Source organism: Nicotiana sylvestris, chromosome 12 (assembly GCF_000393655.2).
Source record: "Nicotiana sylvestris chromosome 12, ASM39365v2, whole genome shotgun sequence".
NCBI lineage: Eukaryota > Viridiplantae > Streptophyta > Magnoliopsida > Solanales > Solanaceae > Nicotiana > Nicotiana sylvestris.
Genome location: NC_091068.1, coordinates 136405384 through 136426465, shown reverse-complemented (window position 1 = coordinate 136426465; position 21082 = coordinate 136405384). Strand labels below are relative to the sequence as shown.

Below are 21082 nucleotides of genomic sequence, written 5' to 3'. Positions count from 1 at the left end.
AAAATGGCACTGTACAAAGCTCTGTATGGACGAAGGTATAGATCACCAATTGGTTGGTTCAAAGTCAGAGAAACGGAATTGTTAGGACCCTATTTGGTCTATCAGGCTATGGAGAAAGTCAACTTGATACAAAGGCATTTGAAGACGGCTCAAAGTTGCCAAAAGTCCTATTCGGATGTGCGACATAGAGACTTAGAGTTCCAAGTTGATGACTGGGTGTTTCTGAAAGTATCGCCCATGAAAGGCGTTATGAGATTTGGGAAGAAGGGGAAACTTAGTCCCTGCTACATTGGTCCATATAGAATCCTGCAAAGGATCAGACAGATGGCTTATGAGTTAGAATTGCCACAAGAACTAGCTGCTGTACACCCAGTGTTTCATGTGTCCATGTTGAAGAAATTCATGGGAGACCCGTCACTTGTGGTTCCTACGGAGATTATAGGGGTTAAAGACAATCTGTTTTATAAGGAAATTCCAGTGGCTATTCTTGATCGACAAATCTGCAAGCTCAGAACTAAGAAAATTGCTTCAGTAAAAGTGCTTTGGAGGAACCAAAAGGTTGAAGAGGCTACATTGGAAGCCGATGAGGACATGAAGTCCAGATATCCCCACCTCTTTGAAGAGCAAAAAGAAAATGTAGAAGGTAATTAACCTTTTCATTCAGGCCTTATATTATAATCTCCATGTCTTTTACTATTCACTCAGCTTAGTATTTAGTGATCACGTGCTCGTTCAGTTTGATATACATGTATTCATGATATTTCAGTATCCTCATATCCCCATCACACCCGTTTAATGTCCATAGATAGTCGTAGTTGCAGCCAGGACCATCATTCAAGGACAAATGATTCCAAGGGGGAGATAATGTAACACCTCGTAAATTCGGCTTAGGTGTGAATGTGTTAAATGAGTGGTAAGGTTATACCTTGAGCATGTAAAGTCCCATCGGGATGATTATGGGTGAAAATAGTTACTTCAAAATCAAGATGGAAAGTGAGGTGCATAAGATTTGATAAAATCGACTAAGTTTGCAGAAGGTTTGTATTCCAGCAGGTTTTAGTGAAAATGAGTAAGGCATTTGGGAAAACTCAAAGCATAAAGTTGTAGGCCTTTGAAATATCTTTCCAACTATATATTATGTAGCCCAAATGAATCTCTTTGTAAAAAGTTATGTGCATTTTACAGAATAGTATGCGATATACGCGCCGGTAGCGCGACTGCGCTAATTTTGAGGCAGTGTTACTGCCATTTAGCGCGGTCAGCAGCACGGGCAGGCCTCTAGATGCGCGAGCGCGCTAGTGGGGGTCGGTTTAAAGCTATATGTCGTCCCCCACATCCCCAAAACATAACAACTTGCTCTAGAAAGAGGAACTCTCAAAAACCTAACTCCTTAAGGGTCCTTCCACCACCCAAGGTAAGTTCTAATGGTGATTCTAAGTTAATTTCAATTTCCCAACATCTTATTAACATGGGTAAACCCTCCATATCATTAGATATTCGATTGGAACATCATTGTTGAGAGAAGGAAGCCTAGAACTCGAATTCAAAGGGTTTGAATTTCAAAAAGGTAATGTCTTCACCCTCAAATTGATTCTAGCATTTGTTTAATGATTATAAACCCTAGTTCATGAGATATGAGTTGATGGGTTTGATAGAAAAGCATGAACAATTATAGGATTGTGGTGTCGAGTGTTGATTATTAGATAAGGGTGTTGTTTACATTATGGGTGATGAAGAATAATGTTGATATAATCATTTGAGACTTTAAAATTTATCTAGGAATACGAGAATGGGTTGTTGGGTGTAGAGACACCATTAATAAGGACTATGAAGCTTTATTTTGACCAAGTGTTTGACAAAATGCTTAAGTGACCAAAACATGTGCATCATAGCTAATATGGAATCCCTTTGACTTGTATTGCTATAGATTAAAGTTGAAAGGGTTGACAAATATTGTATTATGCTCAAGGGCAGGAAGTTAAGGTATGTAAGACTAACTCTTTACGTTTGGGAATGTCCATGGTTCTCCCTACGTCCCATTCATTATGACCATTACCAGTTTTCTTAGAAAATAACTATGCCTCATTCCCTGAATAGTAGTAGAACTTCTATTCTCTAGATGGCATAGTCTCATAATCATTCGATATTCTATGAGTTTCAGTTATGATAAATCAACTTATTATGAATACTCATCTCAGTCTAATCCTATCACTAATCCAGTATCATGTAACTTGGTATGGCTCATTATTTCGGTATCATGTATTATAATATGATTCTCAGTTCCTGATTTTATACTATTGAATGTTGAACACCTGTATTTGGGCCTGAGGCTGCAGTTTATGCTTTATGCATTTTGGACCTCAGGTCGCAGTTATGTATACGTATACTTGGGCCCGAGGCTGCAGTTGTGCACACACACACACACACACACACACACACACACACACACACACACATATATATATATATATATATATATATATATATATATATATATACACACACACATATTGGGCGTGAGGTCGCAATTTAATATTCAGTTAAACAGGTTGTTCATCATTCAGAAGAGGGAGTATTCACATCCTTACTTCCTTGTTCATTTATAAGTTTATTAGCCAGCAGTTCAGTTTCAGTTTCAGTATTTACAGTTCTTTTGTTTAGCTATTATACATACCAGTACAATTCAAATGTACTGACGTCCCTTTTGCTCGGGGTCTGTATATCGCGATGCAGGTAACGATTTTCAGGTTGACGATTATGCTTGCTAGAACATCTCGTATTAGCTATTGGTTAGCCCCAGTTTTCCGGGACCTTATCTCTCTTTTGTTTTAGTCATTATAGTATTTCAGTTAATAAGGTATACCGGGGACCTTGTCCCGGTAAACCGTTAGTATTTTCAGTATATCTTTAGGCTTTGTAGACTATAACCCAGTCAGTCAGATATTAGCAGGCTTTCATGTGTTAGCCTTGTTGGCTACTTGTTTATACTGGCAGACCTTTCAGTATTTTCCGCATCTATGGTATTTCAGTTAGACTTCTTTAGTATCACCATGTTTTATATTTACCTCTAGCTCATAGTTATACCATGTGTTGATCCAACCATCCGATTGGTTCGCTCGGTCACATGCAGTCAGGCACTGAGTGCCGTGACGCCGAGACCATGGTTCGGGGCGTGACACCTAGTTGAAACTAAAAGAAAAGAGGAAGAAATTAACACTAAAAGAAAAGATAAGTACAAATTGAAAAACAATGTTGATTTGAGCATACCAGTAGTTGGATGTGCATTGGAAATTAGTTTTGACTAGAGTTGTGCAGATTAGGATCGGATGAGAGGAGATGAACAATGAAAATTTTCTTGTGAGGGTTCAAAGTGCGAAAAGGGTAAAAGGTGTAATGACCGTCTATTTATACTAAAAAGCACTGGGACCCACAGATCTTACCTGGTGTGGCCGCGGAATTCCACCACTGTCCGTGCTTTTACTTGTTCTGAAGAGCTGCCTGTTCAACACTTCCACTAAGAGCCGAAAAGTGTGCACAGCCACGGAACAGGTCCACTGACCACAAAAAAGCCACCGTGGACGCGGATGAAACTTCAGAGAGGTCTCATTTTGGACTTTTCAAGTCTGCGTCCGCTACCAAATTATGCCCCCTCAAAAAAGCTTCTGCTGATCGCAAAATTTTGAGCGCGGTCAGCGGTCCAATTACAAACTTAGCCAAATTTTTCCATTATTGTCCTGCACTGCATCAAACATTTCTACACACATTTCACAAATAGTTAGTCAAAAACAAATCCTACACTACTAAGAAAATCGAAAAGAAGAAAAATACATGGGTTGCCTCCCAAGAAGCGCCTGATATAACGTCGCGGCACGACGCATATTACCATCATCATTTGAAGTTTATCAAGGCCACCACGTGGCTGTCATCAAATTTTCCCAGGTAGAGTTTGACTCGGTGCCCATTAACTCTGAAAACTTCATCATTTTTATTCTTCAAATCAAGAGCACCAAATGGAGTCACATGTACCACTTCAAAAGGGGCACTCCATTTTAACTTGAGCTTTCCCGAAAACTGACGTAACCGAGAATTGAATAAGAGAACCAAGTCACCCTCCTTAAACTCCTTGCTCTAGGCATATTTGTCATATAAGTATTTCATCTTGCCCTTATACAAGGACGAGCTGGAATAGGCATGAAACCGGAACTCATCTAGCTCATTGAGTTGCTCTACCCGAAGATTTGCTGCAACATTCCACTCAAGATTTAACCTCTTCAGTGCCTACATGGCCTTGTAATATAACTCAACCGAAAGATGGAACACCTTACCAAATACCAACCGCTACAAAGACATATCAATTGGAGTCTTATAAGCAGTCTTGTAAGCCCACAAAGCATCATCCAGTTTCCTCGACCAGTCAGTCCTATTTGCATTGATAGTTTTTGACAGTATGCTCTTTATCTCCTTGTTGGAGACCTCAACTTGTCCACTAGTCTAAGGATGATAAGGGGTTGATACCTTGTGATTGACACCATACTTTGTAAGCAAAGTGTCAAATGCCTTATTGCAGAAATGAGAACCCCATCACTGATGATCGCCCGAGGAGTGCCAAACCGTGTGAAGATATTTTTCTTGAAAAATGCCACCACACTCCGGGCTTCGTTGTTGGGCAAAGCCACGGCCTCAACCCACTTGGAAACATAATCAATGGGCACCATAATGTAAGTGTTTCCACAAGAACTCACAAAAGGCCCCATGAAGTCTATGCCCATACGTAAAAAATGTCAACCTCAAGAATAGTGGTGAGAGGCATTTCATCCTTCTTGGAGATTCCACCTGCTCTCTGACACTCATCACATCTCTTGACAAGCTCGCCAACATCTTTATACAGAGTAGGCCAATAAAAACCATAGCTAAGAACCTTTGAAGCAGTTTTCACCCTACCATGATGACCACCATAGGGCGAGGAATGGCAAGCATCAAGAATACTCATTTGCTCCTCTTCCGTAACACATCTCCGAATCACACCATCATTGCAAATCTTAAAAAGAGAAGGTTCGTCCCAGTAATAATCCAAGTTTTCCCGTTTAAGCTTCTTCCTTTGGTTAGAAGAGAGCTCACTCGGAATAATGTTGGTCACAAGAAAATTGGCCACGTCAGCGAACTAAGGCACACTATTCAAAGAAACTGAGAGGAGTTGTTCATCCGGGAATGCATTATTAATTTCGAGACCATTTTTGGGTCTCCCCTCCTCCTCCAAGCGGGAAAAGTGGTCCGCCACTTGATTTTCACTTCCTTTCCGATCAACAATTTCTAGGTTAAATTCTTGAAGAAACAAAACCCATCTCATCAATCTCACTTTAGAGTCCTTTTGGTCATCAAATAACGGAGTGCCGCGTGATCAGTATGAACAATCACTTTGGCACTCATGAAATAAGGCCTAAACTTCTCCATTGCAAACAGAATTGCTAGCAACACTTTATTCGTTACTGTATAATTGACCTGCACATCATTCATATATTTTATTTCATAGTACACCAGATGAAACATCTTGTTCACCCTTTTACCCAAGACCACTCCTACTGCAACGTCACTAGCATCACACATGAGCTCAAATGGTAAGCTCTAATTGGGTCCGGTGATGATGGGAGTGGTAGTCAATCTATACTTGAGAAGCTCAAAAGCTTTCATGAACTCATCATTAAACACAAACTTTGAATCCTTTTCTAACAATTTTCACAAGGGATTCACCACCTTGGAAAAGTCCTTGATGAACTTTCGGTAGAACCCCGCATGCCCAAGAAAGATCCTCACTCCTTTGAGGGAATTAGGAGGAGGGAGTTTTGAGATCACTTCAATCTTCGCTTTTCCACTTCGATACCATTCATTGAGAACTTATGGCCGAGGAAAATGCCCTATACCACTTCTGTCACGACCCAAACCGAAGGGCCGCAACGGGCACCCGGTGCTTTACTCAACCGAGTACCAACGTAACATATCTTTCTTATCATATTATCATGAGTAAATGAGCCAGAAAACCCGTCATGAGATAACAAGAATAAAAAATAAGGGAATACTCAATGTATGAAAACCCAAAATGATATACAAACTTATATATGTGACATACAGGCCTATAAAGCTGACATGACCATTAGTAAACTCGAAACATAGGCCGACAAGGTCATACAAGTATCCATACACCTGACATCTGTCTACAAGCCTCTAAGAGTACATAAAATCATAAAGGTTGGGACAGGGCCCCGCCATACCAATCAATATGAACCTTAGTAGGATTCAAGGATCATACACACTTGCTTAGAATAATTTTATAAGGAAAGAACAACATGGACAACCTTAGTTTCTAGGAGTAGATCCATAATGAAGTAGCGTATTCATTTCATTTTAGATCATGCCAAAAGAAAAAAGAAAGTGCCTTAACATACCTTAAACCTGTTGAGTCCTTAATCACTTCCAAGCAACTCTTCAAACAAGTCAACTCAATCTATCATAGTATAAGGAGATTCAAAATCAGTGCTGAGCAAAGGCTAAGTCTATAACTTAAGCTAGTAGCTCATTTACGTAAATTTTGGCAGCATCTCCCTTGTAACAAGGGCCTCCTCCAATACCATATACAAACAACAATGACCAGAGCAATCCATCAATACATAATTATCAATATCAAGACACCATATAACAACAACAAGTCACAACTACATTACGACGAGCGGCAAGCTCCGATTGGAATCCGTATACCCCTTATCAATCCTTATAGACTTCTTACTTCAACATAAAAGTATCATTAACATGATAATGAAGTCATTAATCAATGATTCCAGCCTTATACCATATATTTATAACAACGAAAATAATCCACAACTTCAACTATCCTCAATTAGCAACTTTATTCACTAGTTCATGTCTAGCCCATCCATTTAACTTAATGAACATCAAGATAACCTTAGGCACAAGTAAGAACACAATATAAATACCTCCTACAGCAACTTCAAGTCAAAATCCAAGTTATATTCAGTTTACAACAACCCTCAATAGCAATACAACACCATAAAAGTGACTTAAGCTAACCCAAGTATTATCTTGTAGTTTATCATCCTAACAACTTAACCAACATACAAGCAAGATTAAGCACAATTAGTAGGCTGTTATACTCACCTTCTACAACATCAAAAACTTGGAATTTCATCAAAATACAGCCCACAACAATCCTCAATGACAACACAATCTCAAAGAGGTGTTGTTCTTCACTAGAACTAAGTTTTGATGTTGAAATATGGTGTAATCACTTTGGAATCACTTAAAACCCTTGTGGTATATGTTTAGGAGGGTTAGGAGAGCTGTTTGGAGACGAATTTTAGTTGAAAAATGAGCAAAAATAGGCGTCCAAATCGTTTATAAATTGAAGTAGGTCAACCACCGCCAAAGTGGGTCCCATTGGGAGCTGCGTGCGCGGTCTCGCGAAAACGCGAATATATCTCTACTCCGATTTCGTGTTGATGAACGGTTTAATGAGTTAGAAACTAGACTCGTAGACCGTCAATTTGATAGGTAGAAAACCCCAAGATTCCAAGTATATTTGGAGAAATTCTCAGATATATTTGACCTAAATTTCAGCAAATTTATGAATGTAACTTGTGATGACCTTTGCCAACTCTTGTTCCACAACTTGCTTGCCTTCAAAATGTAGAAAATGAATATCATACGACTAAAATAACTCATAGAATAACCTCCTTATCATGTTAAGAACCCTAGTCTCACCCCAAAGTACATGTTATAACATTCCAAACTTGTCGACTTTTGACGAAACTTATTTTCTTCAATTGGTTTAGCTTCTAAGATTTCCAACCCTCTTGGTACTCGTTATTCATGATCTTAAATATTTGTAACCTCCAAGGTAACATGATTAACTTACTTTATTTTCTTCCAAATATAATCTCATTTCCGAGCTTACATCAATGACTTACGACGTACTCTCACGTATGAAAACTTGGGGTGTAACATCATTCCCCCCTTTGGAACATTCGTCCTCGAATGTTGACTGATGCGCTTATCAGTTTCATAAACTATGGCTCTTACGAATACTTTAATGCTCATCTTTCCATCTAAGCAACTGTTTTGTGAATAAATCCAAACGCTTGGGCATTCCCCCCTTTTAGGCCTCTTTGTCACACCATGACATGTGGTTTAAATTCTTCCAACATCGTAACATTTGATACCTTATGTCATGCAGTATGTACGGTTGTGTCCTTGTATGAGCGCCTAGCGACTCGTCTTCTCTTTTTCCTCCATCTTTTAGCCAATCTCTAAGCCTCACTTTATGAAAATATACAGAATTATGACAAGCTGTCCCTCTAGGCATCTATAGGTGTACTGATGTCTTTCACTTGGTACTTTATCGAACTTAAGACTATTTCTATCTCTTGTTTCATAGCCTTGTATATCTATCCTTATGGATTTACTACATCTAGGTAGGTTATACTATACCATAAAACTTACTTCGGTTTATTATTACCGAGGTTTGCTACCCAACTCCAGGTTAATCTCTCGCTGCTTATCCTATATGTATAAATCTATGTCCTTCAGTGTTTCCTCATTATTATTCATCTAAGAATAACAAACAAATCTCATCTCGAACTTTGGAACTTGTACCCATCTATTGTTTATTCACCTTAATGTTGATCTATAATCTATCACTGATAACTTGCAACCTCTTACGTAATACACTGTCACTAGGGCTCACATCTTATCGGGGAACATATGAAGTGATTTTCCTGATCCACCTAGGGATAATACTATACTTCAATAACCGTATTTCATTGCATCCCAACGCGATTCATCTTATGGGGGTATTCTAATCCCGTGCAATTAATGAAATCCCTTTCTCGTTAAATCATTACTCAATCAAAGGCCTAAGAATCATCCTCTTATCTATCACAATTACACCCTTATTCTACCGCCAGGGCAACATTCCATCTCTTCTAAATGCACCTAGTCTTAGACTCCTCTGGGTTCATTCAGGCTGTATAGAGTTTTTTATTCATATGGAAATCATCAGCTCCCTTGTTTTGATGGGTTTAATCCCGAGGACATACATATTCTCGTCACCTTCTCACTCATCTTTTCATATCCTTACTCCTATCTACCTAAAACCTTGTTGCTCTACAATACTTTACCTTAGGACCTACACCGATCTATTTATACTACTCGCAACCTTCCTTTAACTTGCTAGCACCATAAATTTCCTTTCGTGCCTTCTCAGTTGTCCTTAAATGTAAGCAATTACTTTTGCTGGTCGTTCTATCACTTGTTGCATGAATACTTGGCTTGTCTTTTTGCCCACGAATACTATAATTTCCTGTACCTCATATGATCTCAAACATCACCTTTGATGGCTTTTTTTTACCATTCATTAGCCATGATAGGTGCCACTTTCTTATGGAGTGTATACAATATTGTAGTGAGACTGTTGTTACAGGATCATTTACTCTTTAGCTCACTATGCTTAGGTGGAAACCTTCTTCCTTATTTCCTCAGCTAGTCTTTCATTGTAGTACTTAGGGAGACCTTCTGGCTCTTGTAAAGTTGCGAGCTTGATATATCGTACACCCGAAGGTAATTTTCGTTATTCTTACTCGCCTATAATAATCCTTAGTTACATAAATTTATGCCTTTGTGCTCGTAGGGTTACTTCTAAGCTCAAATTTTTATTGTCTCCTTAGTGGCACTCTCTCTTATTTTTATAAACATTAAAAATGGTACATTTAATTGCCTCAACTCCTATCTGAAATTTTTTCAAATGATTGCGATCTCGTATCTGCGAGACTGAATTCACTATGTTGCGGTTCACTACATTTATCTTGCATGATATATTGATTTATCCGCGACCTCTTGTCTAGCCATAACTGGGCTCTTCCTGAATCAACTACTAATTACTCGTTGGTCCATTCTCATATATATATATATATATATATATATATATATATATATATATTCTGCATAATCCCTCTTGGGATATATCCTTTGTCTTAACTTATCTCTCGCCACTAGCTCCTAATGTATCAAGTATCCATTCACACTTATTTATCAATAACATCCTGGCCGAAAACTTTTACTACCTCTCCCCGGTGTCGTGCTTGTATAATGTTCTGGAGTCGCAATATATCTGCAGGAACTGAATAAATGCAACATCATCCCTTTCTCCTTTTTACCAAATTCTTCCTTTACCATTCCATAGTTAACTGAACCGCTTAACTCCGACTTAATATCATATCACACAATATTCCCCCCTTCAGGGGAGTACTAAGATTTACTACTACGACGATCTACCTATAGTTGTTTTACCTCTTCATCTTTGGCATCTTTTCACATTATCAATGAACCTTAATCACCTTATGGTAACCTTCTATACCAGGGATAACTAAATTTATTACGCACGAAGGTGACACCTACGGTAACTGGAACACTTAGTCCCTTAAGATTAACTCTGCTCAGAGTGCTTGCTTTAGGTAAGCGACTTCCTAAATAACCTTTAAAGGTTATTCGTCTGTTGTCTATTCTATTATTGTTGGAGCACGATCTTTGAAATTCTCACGATGTCGACCATTATCAAATCCTCCGGTCCCTAATTCATGTTCGGTTTTATCTTGTTCACCAGCCCATACTGATTTTTATTACTCTGGGGTCTAACCTTTCCTCCTGGTAATCACGTTGAAGTCACCAACTCATTTCTCGAAATAAGAATATGACTTTATGGCTTATACTCTTTTATTGCCTTAAGGCTTGTCACCTCTTGTATTTTCCTTCACTTGACTATAGACTCTGTCATCGTGTCATATTTTAATTTACTGTTATCACCCATATATCACATCTTACTCATAATGCTTCATTTATTTTCTTCTTATTCTCCGGATAATATTCTTTTTGTCTATCACTTTATTCTGAAAACTTCAACAAAAAGTTCTTTCCCTATAAGCTCCCCTAGATTTATCTCACTGGCTCTTGGGAATGCCTAACATTTTTTTTACTCGGGGCTAGAGTCATACTAAGGTAAATATTTGTCCCTTCTAGGATCCCACTGCCTATCTTCTGAAATTTCTGAATATTCCAGTATTCGTATCTGATTGTACTACTCTAGAGTTCACCATCTGGGTGTCTTAGAAGGAGATCTATTACCACATTTGCACCATCTTTCGGAAACGTTAGTTAATGATAACAACCTATCCACAATTTTTGGGTTACTCTAACTCCAACTGGATCCTGATATCCCATCTTTCTCTTAAATAATATCTGTTAGCTCCCATAGAACATAACTGAGATGGGTGTGGCCAATTGTACTTACCTCTGTCATTGATGAAGGTACCAAAATGCTTATATTTCTCTGCCTGATTTGAAAATATTGATAATCTTCATTATCTGGGTGCCTCGTACCCCTTCACTTTACTTCTTTTACTTGTTAAAACTTGTATCTAGCTTCTGAATTCCTCATAGATTTTCACCATATTCGTGAATAGATATCCGTGCCTTAAGGCTCCTTATTAAGAAGCATACACATCTTAGTACACACATGATCTGTTGAAGACCTCATATTTACTCATCATAAGCATGATGTGAAATCGAGTTCCTCTGACTCAACTCTTCCACATCCACATGCAATCTCTTACCAACTGTCTTTGTGGATGTAGGTATCGTTGTATTACGACTAAAGTCGAATTTAGGAGTTTGAATTCTTACAACTGAGCTCTACTGCACGATCTAGAGTAAGAAGAAAGAGTGACAGACCTAAATGCCCTGTAGCCTCCTGCTTATAAGTGTGGTGCACAACACACCCATAAACAAGACTCTACTAGACACGGCTTGTAGACTCCCTAGGACAGAACTGCTCTGATACCACTTCTGTCACGACCCAAACCGAAGGGCCGCGACGGGCACCCGGTGCCTTACTCAACCGAGTACCAACGTAACATATCTTTCTTATCATGTTATCATGAGTAAATGAGCTAGAAAACTCGTCCTGAGATAACAAGAATAAAACATAAGGGAATAGTCAACATATGAAGACCCAACATGATATACAAACTAATATATGTGACATACGGGCCTATAAGGCCGACATGACCATTAGTAAACTCGAAACATAGGCCGACAAGGCCATACAATTATCCATACACCTGACATATGTCTACAAGCCTTTTGGAGTGACTTAAGAGCACTATGGACATCCATACCCTCAATATGAACCTTAGTAGGATTCAAGGATCATACACACTTGCTTAGAATAATTTTATAAGGAAAGAACAACATGGACAACCTTAGTTGCTAGGAGTAGATCCGTTATGAAGTAGCGTATTCATTTCACTTTAGATCATGCCAAAAGAAAGAAGAAAGTGCCTTAACATACCTTAAACCCGTTGAGTCCTTAATCACTTCCAAGCAACTCTTCAAACAAGTCAACTCAATCTATCATAGTATAAGGAGATTCAAAATCAGTGCTGAGCAAAGGCTAAGTCTATAACTTAAGCTAGTAGCTTGTTTACGTAAATTTTGGAAGCATCTCCCTTGTAACAAGGGCCTCCTCCAGTACCACATACAAACAACATTGACCAGAGCAATCCATAAATACATAATTATCAATATCAAGACACCATATAACAACAACAAGTCACAACTACATTACGACGAGCGGCAAGCTCCGATTGGAATCCGTATACCTATTATCAATCCTTATAGACTTCTTACTTCAACATAATGTATCATTAACATGATAACGAAGTCATTAATCAATGATTATAGCCTTATACCATATATTTATAACAACGAAAATAATCCACAACTTCAACTATCCTCAATTAGCAACTTTATTCACTAGTTCATGTCTAGCCCATCCATTTAACTTAATGAACATCAAGATAACCTTAGGAACAAGTAATAACACAATATAAATACCTCCTACAGAAACTTCAAGTCAAAATCCAAGTTATATTCAGTTTACAACAACCCTCAATAACAATACAACACCATAGAAGTGACTTAAGTTAACCCAAGTATTATCTTGTAGTTTATCATCCTAACAACTTAACCAACATACAAGCAAGATTAATCACAATTAGTAGGATATTATACTCACCTTAGAAAGCAGAAACAATTTGGAATTTCATCCAAATACAGCCCACAACAATCCTCAATGACAACACAACCTCAAAGAGGTGTTGTTCTTCACTAGAACTAAGTTTTGATGTTGAAATATGGTGTAATCACTTTGGAATCACTTCAAATCCTTGTGGTATATGTTTAGGAGGGTTAGGAGAGGTTTGCAGACAAATTTTAGTTGAAAAATGAGCAAAAATAGGCGTCCAAATCCTTTATAAATTGAAGTAGGTCAACTACCGCCTAAGTGGGTCCCATTGGGAGCTGCTTGTGCGGTCTCGCAAAAACGCGAATATATCTCTACTCTGAGGTCATATTGATGAACGGTGTAATGCGTTAGAAACTAGACTCGTAGACCTTCAATTTGGTAGGTAGAACACCCCATGATTGCAAGTATATTTGGAGAAATTCTCAGATACATTTGACCTAAAGTTCAGCAAATTTATGAATGTAACTTGTGATGACCTTTGCCAACTCTTGTTTCACAACTTGCTTGCCTTCAAAATGTAGAAAATGAATATCATACGACTAAAATAACTCATATAATAACCTCCTTATCATGTTAAGAACCCTAGTCTCACCCCAAAGTACATGTTATAACATTCCAAACTTATCGACTTTTGACAAAACTTATTTTTTTCAATTGGTTTAGCTTCTAAGATTTCTAACCCACTTGGTACTCGTTATTCATGATCTTAAATATTTGTAACCTCCAAGGTAACATGATTAACTTACTTTATTTTCTTCCAAATATAATCTCATTTCCTAGCTTACATCAATGACTTACGATGTACTCTCACGTATGAAAACTTGGGGTGTAACACGACCATAAAGTGGAATTTTTCCCAATTAAGCACTAGATTTGTCTCCTCTCATCGGGCCAATACTTTGTCAAGATTACCCAAACTTTCTTCAAAAGAGTCACCCACAACACTAAAATCATCCATGAATGCTTCCAAGAAGTCCTCCACCATTTCAGTAAATATAGCCATCATACACCGTTGAAAGGCAGCCGGTGCATTACACAAACCAAATGGCATCCGGGAAAATGCAAAGGTGCCATACGGACACGTGAAGGTGGTTTTCTCCTGGTCTTCTGGTGCAATCATAATCTGGTTGTAGCCTGAGTAACCATCCTAAATGCAATAGTAGGAATGCCCAGCAAGTCTATCTATCATTTTGTGAAGAAAAGGCAATGGAAAATGATCTTTGCGGGTCACTTTGTTCAGCTTCCGGTTGTCCATGGACACCCTCTATCCGGTGATAGTCCTAGTGGGGATCAACTCATTTTGCTCATTTGTGACTACTATTTAACCCTCTTTTCCGGCATATATTGTACCGATGAAGTCTATGAACTATCCGAGATGGGGTACACAACCCCTGCATCTATCTACTTAATAACCTCCTTCTTGACGACCTCTTGCATAGCCTCGTTCAACCTCCTTTGATGTTCTACGGAGGGTTTGGCATCATCCTCAAGTAAAATCTTGTGCATTCAAAAGTCGGGGATTATAACCCGAATATCAGCTAGAGTCCATGCAATTGCCCTCTTCCTTCTTTGAAGCACCTCAAGGGTGGCATCTACCTACACGTTAGTAAGGCACGAAGAAAGAATAACAGGTAAAGTTGAACAAAGGCCCAAGAATTCATACTTGAGGTGTGGAGGCAAAGGCTTCAACTCCAATACGGGAGGTTTCTCGATTGAGGGCTTTGTTGGTGGAGTCATTTTGTTCTCAAGATCCAAGGAAAGTTTACAGGGCTCATAGGAGTAAGAACTCATTCCTTGCAAGGCATTGACATACTTTACCGTGCCTTCATCCTCGGTCACATCATGGTTCAACAATATAGCTTCCAAAGGATCCTCAACATTGATCATGGCACTTGTGTCATCAACTATCACCTCCATCACCAGATCCACAAAAGAACAAACCTCAGTACTATTTAGCTGCCTCATTGATATGCACACATGGAAGACAACTTTTTCATCACCCACCTAGAAGGTAAACTCCCTTACTTCCACATCAACCAATTCCTTCTCTGTTGCTAGGAAAGGCCTTACCAATATTATCGGCACCTCATAGTCGACTTCGCAGTCGAGAATCACAAAGTCAGAAGGAAAAATAAACTTGTCAACTCGGACAAGAACATCATCAATAATACCAAGCGGTCTTTTCATTGTTCTATCCGCCATTTGCAATCTCATTGATGTAGCTCTCGGTTGACCAATATCCAAAGTTTTGAATACATAGTAAGGCATCAAATTTATACTTGCTCCCAAATCACACAAGGCCCTTGCAAAATTTGCACTCCCAATGGTACATGGAATGGTAAATGCGTAGGGATCTTCAAGCTTTGGAGACATCGAGTGCACAATGGCACTCACTTGATGAGTCATTTTTATGGTCTCATAATCCATAGATCTCTGTTAGTTACCAAGTCTTTAATAAACTTGGCGTATCCCGACATTTGCTCAAGAGCTTCCACCAATGGCACATTGATCGACAAACTTTTCATCATCTCAATAAACATCTTGAACTGATTTTCATTCTTCTGCTTTGCAAGTCTTTGAGGGTAAGGTAGAGGAGGACGAGGCATGGGAGCCCTGGCTTTAGGCATTACCATTTCTGGCATGTCTATTACATTTTCCCTATAAGGGTTCACGTTCTTTTGAGTCTCCTCCTCATTGTCATGAATATCAATCCTCACCTCACAATTCACATTCTTTTCACTCACTTGCTCAACAACTATAGGATCATCTTCATTTTGCACTTCAACATCATCACTCACAACTTCCTTTTGCTTGGAGGTACTTGCTTCACCACCTCTACCGCTCCTTGTGGTCACCACCATTGCATGGACGACATTGCTCCCACCTTTCGGGTTTACTACCGTGTCACTAGGTAGTGCCCCCTTAGGGCGAGTGTTTAAAGCTTGCAAAATCTGACCAAGTTGGACCTCTAGATTGCGGATAGAAGTATTATGGGACGCCAATTGGGCATCAGAGTCGGTGTTCTTCTTCATCATTAGCTCAAACATTGACTCAATCTGTCCCATCTCATTATTGGACGAGCTAGGACCTTGGGACGGAAATGGAGGCAGATTGTTTGGTTGTTGAAACATTGGAGGCCTTTGAAAACTCGGCCCTCGATTACCTTGATTACCATTATTCCAACCTCCTTGGTTTTTATTGCCACCCCAATTGCTATTGTTACCCCAATTCTGTTTGTTGTTCCCCCAATTGTTGGAGTTGTTGTTGTTATTGTTCCAATTTTCTTGGCCTTGGTTGCCCCAATTCTGATTATTCCCTTGTGATCTCCATTGTTGATTTGGAGCATTACCTTGTTGTCCTTGATAGTTGTTGGCATGCAAAACCTCTTCACTTTGCTCACAATATCCATCATCCTGGTTTTACTCACTGCTACCTTGCTCATATTGATCTTGATACCTTGCATTTGTTGCCCATGTTGTCTCCTCTTGTTTACCAATAGATTACTGCCTTCCATTACCTTCACTTTCTTTGGTCTCTGAATCTGCTGAAGTTGTGCTTTGGCTAACTGGTTCATGGTTGTTGTCAACTCAGCTATGGCTTGTTCGTGGTCTTGAAGTTCCTTGTGAAGGTTTATGACATGAGGGCCCCCTTGAGGAACATTTGCTCGACTCTGCCAGGCTGAGGAAGTGTCTGCCATCTCATCAAGAATCTCACAGGCCTCAGCATAAGGTAGCTTCATAAAATTACCCCATGCTAGTTGGTTTACCACACATTGATTGGTCGTGTTTATACCCCGATAAAATTTCTATTGGATCATTGCTTTAGTCATATCATTATTGCGGCATTCCTTGACCATAGTTCTATATCTATCCCGTATTTCATGAAAGGGTTCATGTGGTTCCTGTTTAAACACCAAAATCTCATCCCTTAATGCAGCCATATGTCCCGGTGAGAAAAACTTGGCGATAAACTCGTCAGCCAACTCACCCCATGTAGTGATGGAATGATTGGGGAGTCTTTCAAGCCAGTCCAAAACTTTCCCTCTAAGTGAAAAAGGGAAAAATCTGAGTCTTAATGCATCCTCCGACACATTAGTTTGTTTGTTTTCCCAACAGGTATCCACAAAGCCCTTTAGATTTTTATATGCATTCTGATGGGGAGCACCTGTGAAGTATCCTCTTTGCTCCAATAAGGTCACCATGCAATTTTTAATCTGGAAATTACCCGCCCGGATCCGAGGTGGGACAATTGCACTTGTGTACCCTTCATTTGGAAGCACCCGAGGAGCTACTCGCGGATGAGCTGGGGGAGGGTCTGGAATATTTTCATTGGCTTGGTGGCCTCTTCTTTGAGCTTGAGGTACTAGAGGCACCTCATTTTAACCATTATCATCTACCTCCTCCCCTGTTATAACATTTCCGATAGGATCACTATTTGCCATTTTTTACCTAAAACGATTAACTCACACACATTAGTAAAATAGAAGGAAAAGAAAAACAAAACACACAACTAGTCAGAAAGAAATCCAAAGCCATTTAACTCCCTGACAATGGCGCCAAAAAGTGATTGGCTCCAACCCTACACCACTATACAATGGAGAGGAATGGTCGATGCAGCTTTTACCAGAAGGGTCGTAATCGATTTCCATAGAGAGTTAATATTGGTTTGGAGTTAGGTTTCTATCTTATCTAGCTATGTGTGTTGCTCTTAATTGTACTTCTAAACATGTTTGGGTTTGTTACTATTCTACTTTTAAATGCTAAGGATTGCTAAAATAAGCTAAGTACAATATTTTTGTTAAGTTTTCCCAAGTGATAAAAAGCACTAGGGAAGTAACTTACACCTAGACGAGTATCTAATGGGATCTAAAATTTAGGACAAACTTGTTATATTTGGGGTCGTGATATAACCTCTACACATAGATACTCACTATATACCTCTCAGTAGTTTGAGTGACTTTGCCCTAATTGGCTTTCTCAAGCCCAATTGGGTGTTCAAAAAATGCAAGTAAAATTGGCTCAAGTCGGGTATTTCTATCTCTAGGTTTAACCTTTTAATTGGGGCTATCAATCTCTTGAGTGCACCCCAATTCCTTGTTAGCCTAATTTTCCTAGACTTAGTCCCTATTTCTCAAGAGGAGTCTAAGTCATAAAGGCATGAATTAGTGTTTCAACCACCAATTCTACAATTAAAGCATGAATCAAGCTAAATATTACTAACCCATAAATAATTAAGTCCTAAAATAGAAGACCCATTAAATACTCACACTAGGGTTGGATCACAACCCTAGCTAATGGATTTAGCTACTCATAAAGATGAGGATGAAATATGAGCTATAAAAGTTGATTACAAGATTAAAATCTAAAAGTATAAGCTAAAGCTACTCTAAACTTACTCAAAGTAGTAAAAATACGGCTGTCCACGAGCTCCTCAATACAAAAGATACCCTAAAAATCTGAAAAAGATCTATTTTTACACAGCTGAAATTACTGTACAAAAATAACCCTACAGAGGTTCCGCTGTTAGAGCAATACTAAGTGCCTCAGTGCTTGGACTTTCGCGGCCATGCAAAAGCTAGGGCGGACCACATTTCTTTTCTTCTGAGCTTGGTCTGGACTTGATTTTGCTGGGAGCGTAAAAGAAACCGCCTTAGTGTAGTCTTCAACCGCGGCCGCGTAATATGTTCGCGGACCGCGCTCTTTATTTGAGTTCAAATTTTCAGTCCTCTAATTCTCAATTTTGCCCTCAATGGAATTTGAACTGCGGTTGTGTCAAGAATTCCGATGCCGCTTTATTTCACCGTAGTTAGCTGTGTTTGTTGTACCCAAAAGTACCTTCTCTAAATCTCACTTCCGCTGGCAGCGTAATTGTGGCCGCCTCAGCGGTGAACCTTCCGCGGCCGCACTATTTCATCGTTGTCAGCACTTTTAGCTCAGCTTTGAACTTGTGCAGGTTTAACTCCTTTATGAGTTGGTTATGACTTTCTTGCTTCATTTTGACCAAACCATGCGAACAAGCATAATTAGTTAGTTTTCGGGAATACTTTTACACATTTTTTATCCAAAACCTATGCAAAAGAGAGTATAAGATAGGCTAGAATCCGTTATTATCAACCTTTCCTTGCTACAGGGAAGGCTCTTGTTAATGTGGAAGCCGATGAGCTCACTTTCCGAGTGGGTGATGAAAAGGTGGTCTTCCATGTGTGCAAATCTATTAGGCAACCAAATAGCAATGAAGTTTTTTTGTTCGTGGATTTGGTGACCGATCTGATTGTTGATGATGCTAGTGCCACGATGAATGTTGAGGACAAATTGGAAGTTGTTTTGCTTAACCTTGATGATGACGAGGAGAATAATGGTTATGTGGAATGTGTAAATTCATTGCAAGGAATGGGGTCGTACACTTATGAACCCCGCAAGTTATCCTTGGATCTTGGAAACCGAAAGTCCCCTCCAACAAAGCCCTCAATCGAGGAGACTCCCATTTTAGAGTTAAAGCCATTGCCTCCGCATCTCAGGTATGAATTTATTGGCCCTTCTTCTATTTTATCAGTTATTCTTTCCTTTTCTTTGACTAACATACAGGTAGAGTCCACACTGGAGGTGCTAAAAAGGAGAAAAAGAGCAATTGGATGGACATTGGTGGATATCCGGGGTATAAGCCCCGCCTTTTGCATGCATAAGATTATTTGGAGGAGGGTTCCAAACCCTCCGTTGAACATGCTAAATGAAGCAATGCAAGAGGTGGTCATGAAGGAGATTATAAAGTGGTTGGATACTGGAGTTGTTTACCCCATTTTCGATAGTTCATGGACTTCTCTGGTGCAATATGTCCCAACGGAAGAGGACATGACTATGGTTACCAATAATAAGAATGAGTTGATTCCTACAAGAACAGTGACTGGGTAGAGAGTATGCATGGACTATCAAGGAAGGGAAGTGGGAAATGTCACTTCACGGTTGAGGAAGGCATAGTCCTTGGCCACAAAATTCAAAGCATGGTATTGAGGTCGACAAGGACAAAATTGAGGTGATCTCCAAACTCCCTCTTCTACATCCGTAAAGGGAGTGAGGAACTTCTTGGGTCATGCGGGGTTCTATCGGTGATTCATCAAGGATTTTCCAAGGTGGTAAATACTTTGTGTAAACTTTTGAAAAAGGATGTCAAGTTCCATTTCAACGAAGATTGTATGAAGGCATTCGAATTGCTTAAGTTCAAATTGACTACTACTCCTATTATCACCGCACCGGATTGGAGCTTGCCTTTTGAGTTCATGTGTGACGTAAGTGATGTGGCGGTTGGAGCAGTGTTGGGGAAAAGAATCAACAAATTCTTCCATCTGGTCTACTATGCAAGCAAGACCATGAATGATGCCCAAGTCAATTACACAGTGACCGAAAAAGAGCTACTTGCTATTGTCTTTGCTATGGAGAAGTTCCTCCCGTATTTGATGGGTACAAAGGTGATTGTTCACACCGACCATGCGGTGCTTCGGTACTTGATGAGTATGAAATATTATAAGGCAAGATTAATGTTGTGGGTGCTTCTATTGCAAGAGTTTGATCTAGAGATTCAAGACCGCAAGGGTAGTGAAAACCAAGTGGCAGACCACTTATCTCGTTTGAAGGAGGAGGGGAGACCACATGACGGCCTTGAGATCAATGATTCCTTCCCCGATTAACAATTGTTAGCCATTTCAATGACCAGGATGCCATAGTTCGCTGACTTAGCCAATTATCTTGTGAGCAGTATTATACCAAATGAGTTCTCTTCAAACCAAAGGAAGAAGCTCAAACGGTATTGCCTCGTCTATTATTGGGATGAGCCGTACCTCTTTCAAATTTGTACCGATGGTGTGATTCACCGATGTGTGCCAGAGGAGGAACATGTGGGTATTCTTGAGGCTTGCCACTCTTCACCATATGGTGGTCACCATGG

The 21082-nt window shown here is 39.4% G+C and overlaps 3 protein-coding genes across 3 annotated transcripts; 2 read left to right on the top strand and 1 right to left on the bottom strand.

Moving 5' to 3' along the window:
• The first annotated feature begins 3 nt into the window (after positions 1-3).
• Positions 4-870, top strand: LOC138883802 (uncharacterized). Its single transcript, XM_070164516.1, has 2 exons — positions 4-643; positions 767-870. The coding sequence occupies exons 1-2, from the start codon at positions 4-6 to the stop codon at positions 868-870; spliced, it is 744 nt and encodes a 247-aa protein (XP_070020617.1).
• A 3889-nt stretch (positions 871-4759) lies between these two features.
• LOC138883801 (uncharacterized) lies at positions 4760-15550 on the bottom strand. The gene is made up of 5 exons (XM_070164515.1): positions 15170-15550; positions 14843-15100; positions 14672-14740; positions 5416-5499; positions 4760-5161 (listed from the first exon to the last, which is right to left on the bottom strand). The coding sequence occupies exons 1-5, from the start codon at positions 15548-15550 to the stop codon at positions 4760-4762; spliced, it is 1194 nt and encodes a 397-aa protein (XP_070020616.1).
• A 2187-nt stretch (positions 15551-17737) lies between these two features.
• LOC138883800 (uncharacterized) lies at positions 17738-20825 on the top strand. Its single transcript, XM_070164514.1, has 3 exons — positions 17738-17777; positions 19274-20040; positions 20304-20825. The coding sequence occupies exons 1-3, from the start codon at positions 17738-17740 to the stop codon at positions 20823-20825; spliced, it is 1329 nt and encodes a 442-aa protein (XP_070020615.1).
• Positions 20826-21082: the final 257 nt, after the last annotated feature.

Coding starts and splice junctions, on each gene's coding strand:
- LOC138883800 (XM_070164514.1), top strand. CDS start 17,738: ATGGAGAGGAATGGTCGATGCAGCTTTTACCAGAAGGGTC. Junction 17,778..19,273: donor CAGCTTTTACCAGAAGGGTC/GTAATCGATTTC, acceptor TCCTTGCTACAG/GGAAGGCTCTTGTTAATGTG. Junction 20,041..20,303: donor AGTTGATTCCTACAAGAACA/GTGACTGGGTAG, acceptor CTTTTGAAAAAG/GATGTCAAGTTCCATTTCAA.
- LOC138883802 (XM_070164516.1), top strand. CDS start 4: ATGGCACTGTACAAAGCTCTGTATGGACGAAGGTATAGATCACCAATT. Junction 644..766: donor GCAAAAAGAAAATGTAGAAG/GTAATTAACCTT, acceptor ATGATATTTCAG/TATCCTCATATCCCCATCAC.
- LOC138883801 (XM_070164515.1), bottom strand. CDS start 15,550: ATGACTCATCAAGTGAGTGCCATTGTGCACTCGATGTCTCCAAAGCTT. Junction 14,741..14,842: donor CCTCAATCGAGAAACCTCCC/GTATTGGAGTTG, acceptor ACTAACGTGTAG/GTAGATGCCACCCTTGAGGT. Junction 5,162..5,415: donor CTTATTTCATGAGTGCCAAA/GTGATTGTTCAT, acceptor AGTGTGCCTTAG/TTCGCTGACGTGGCCAATTT.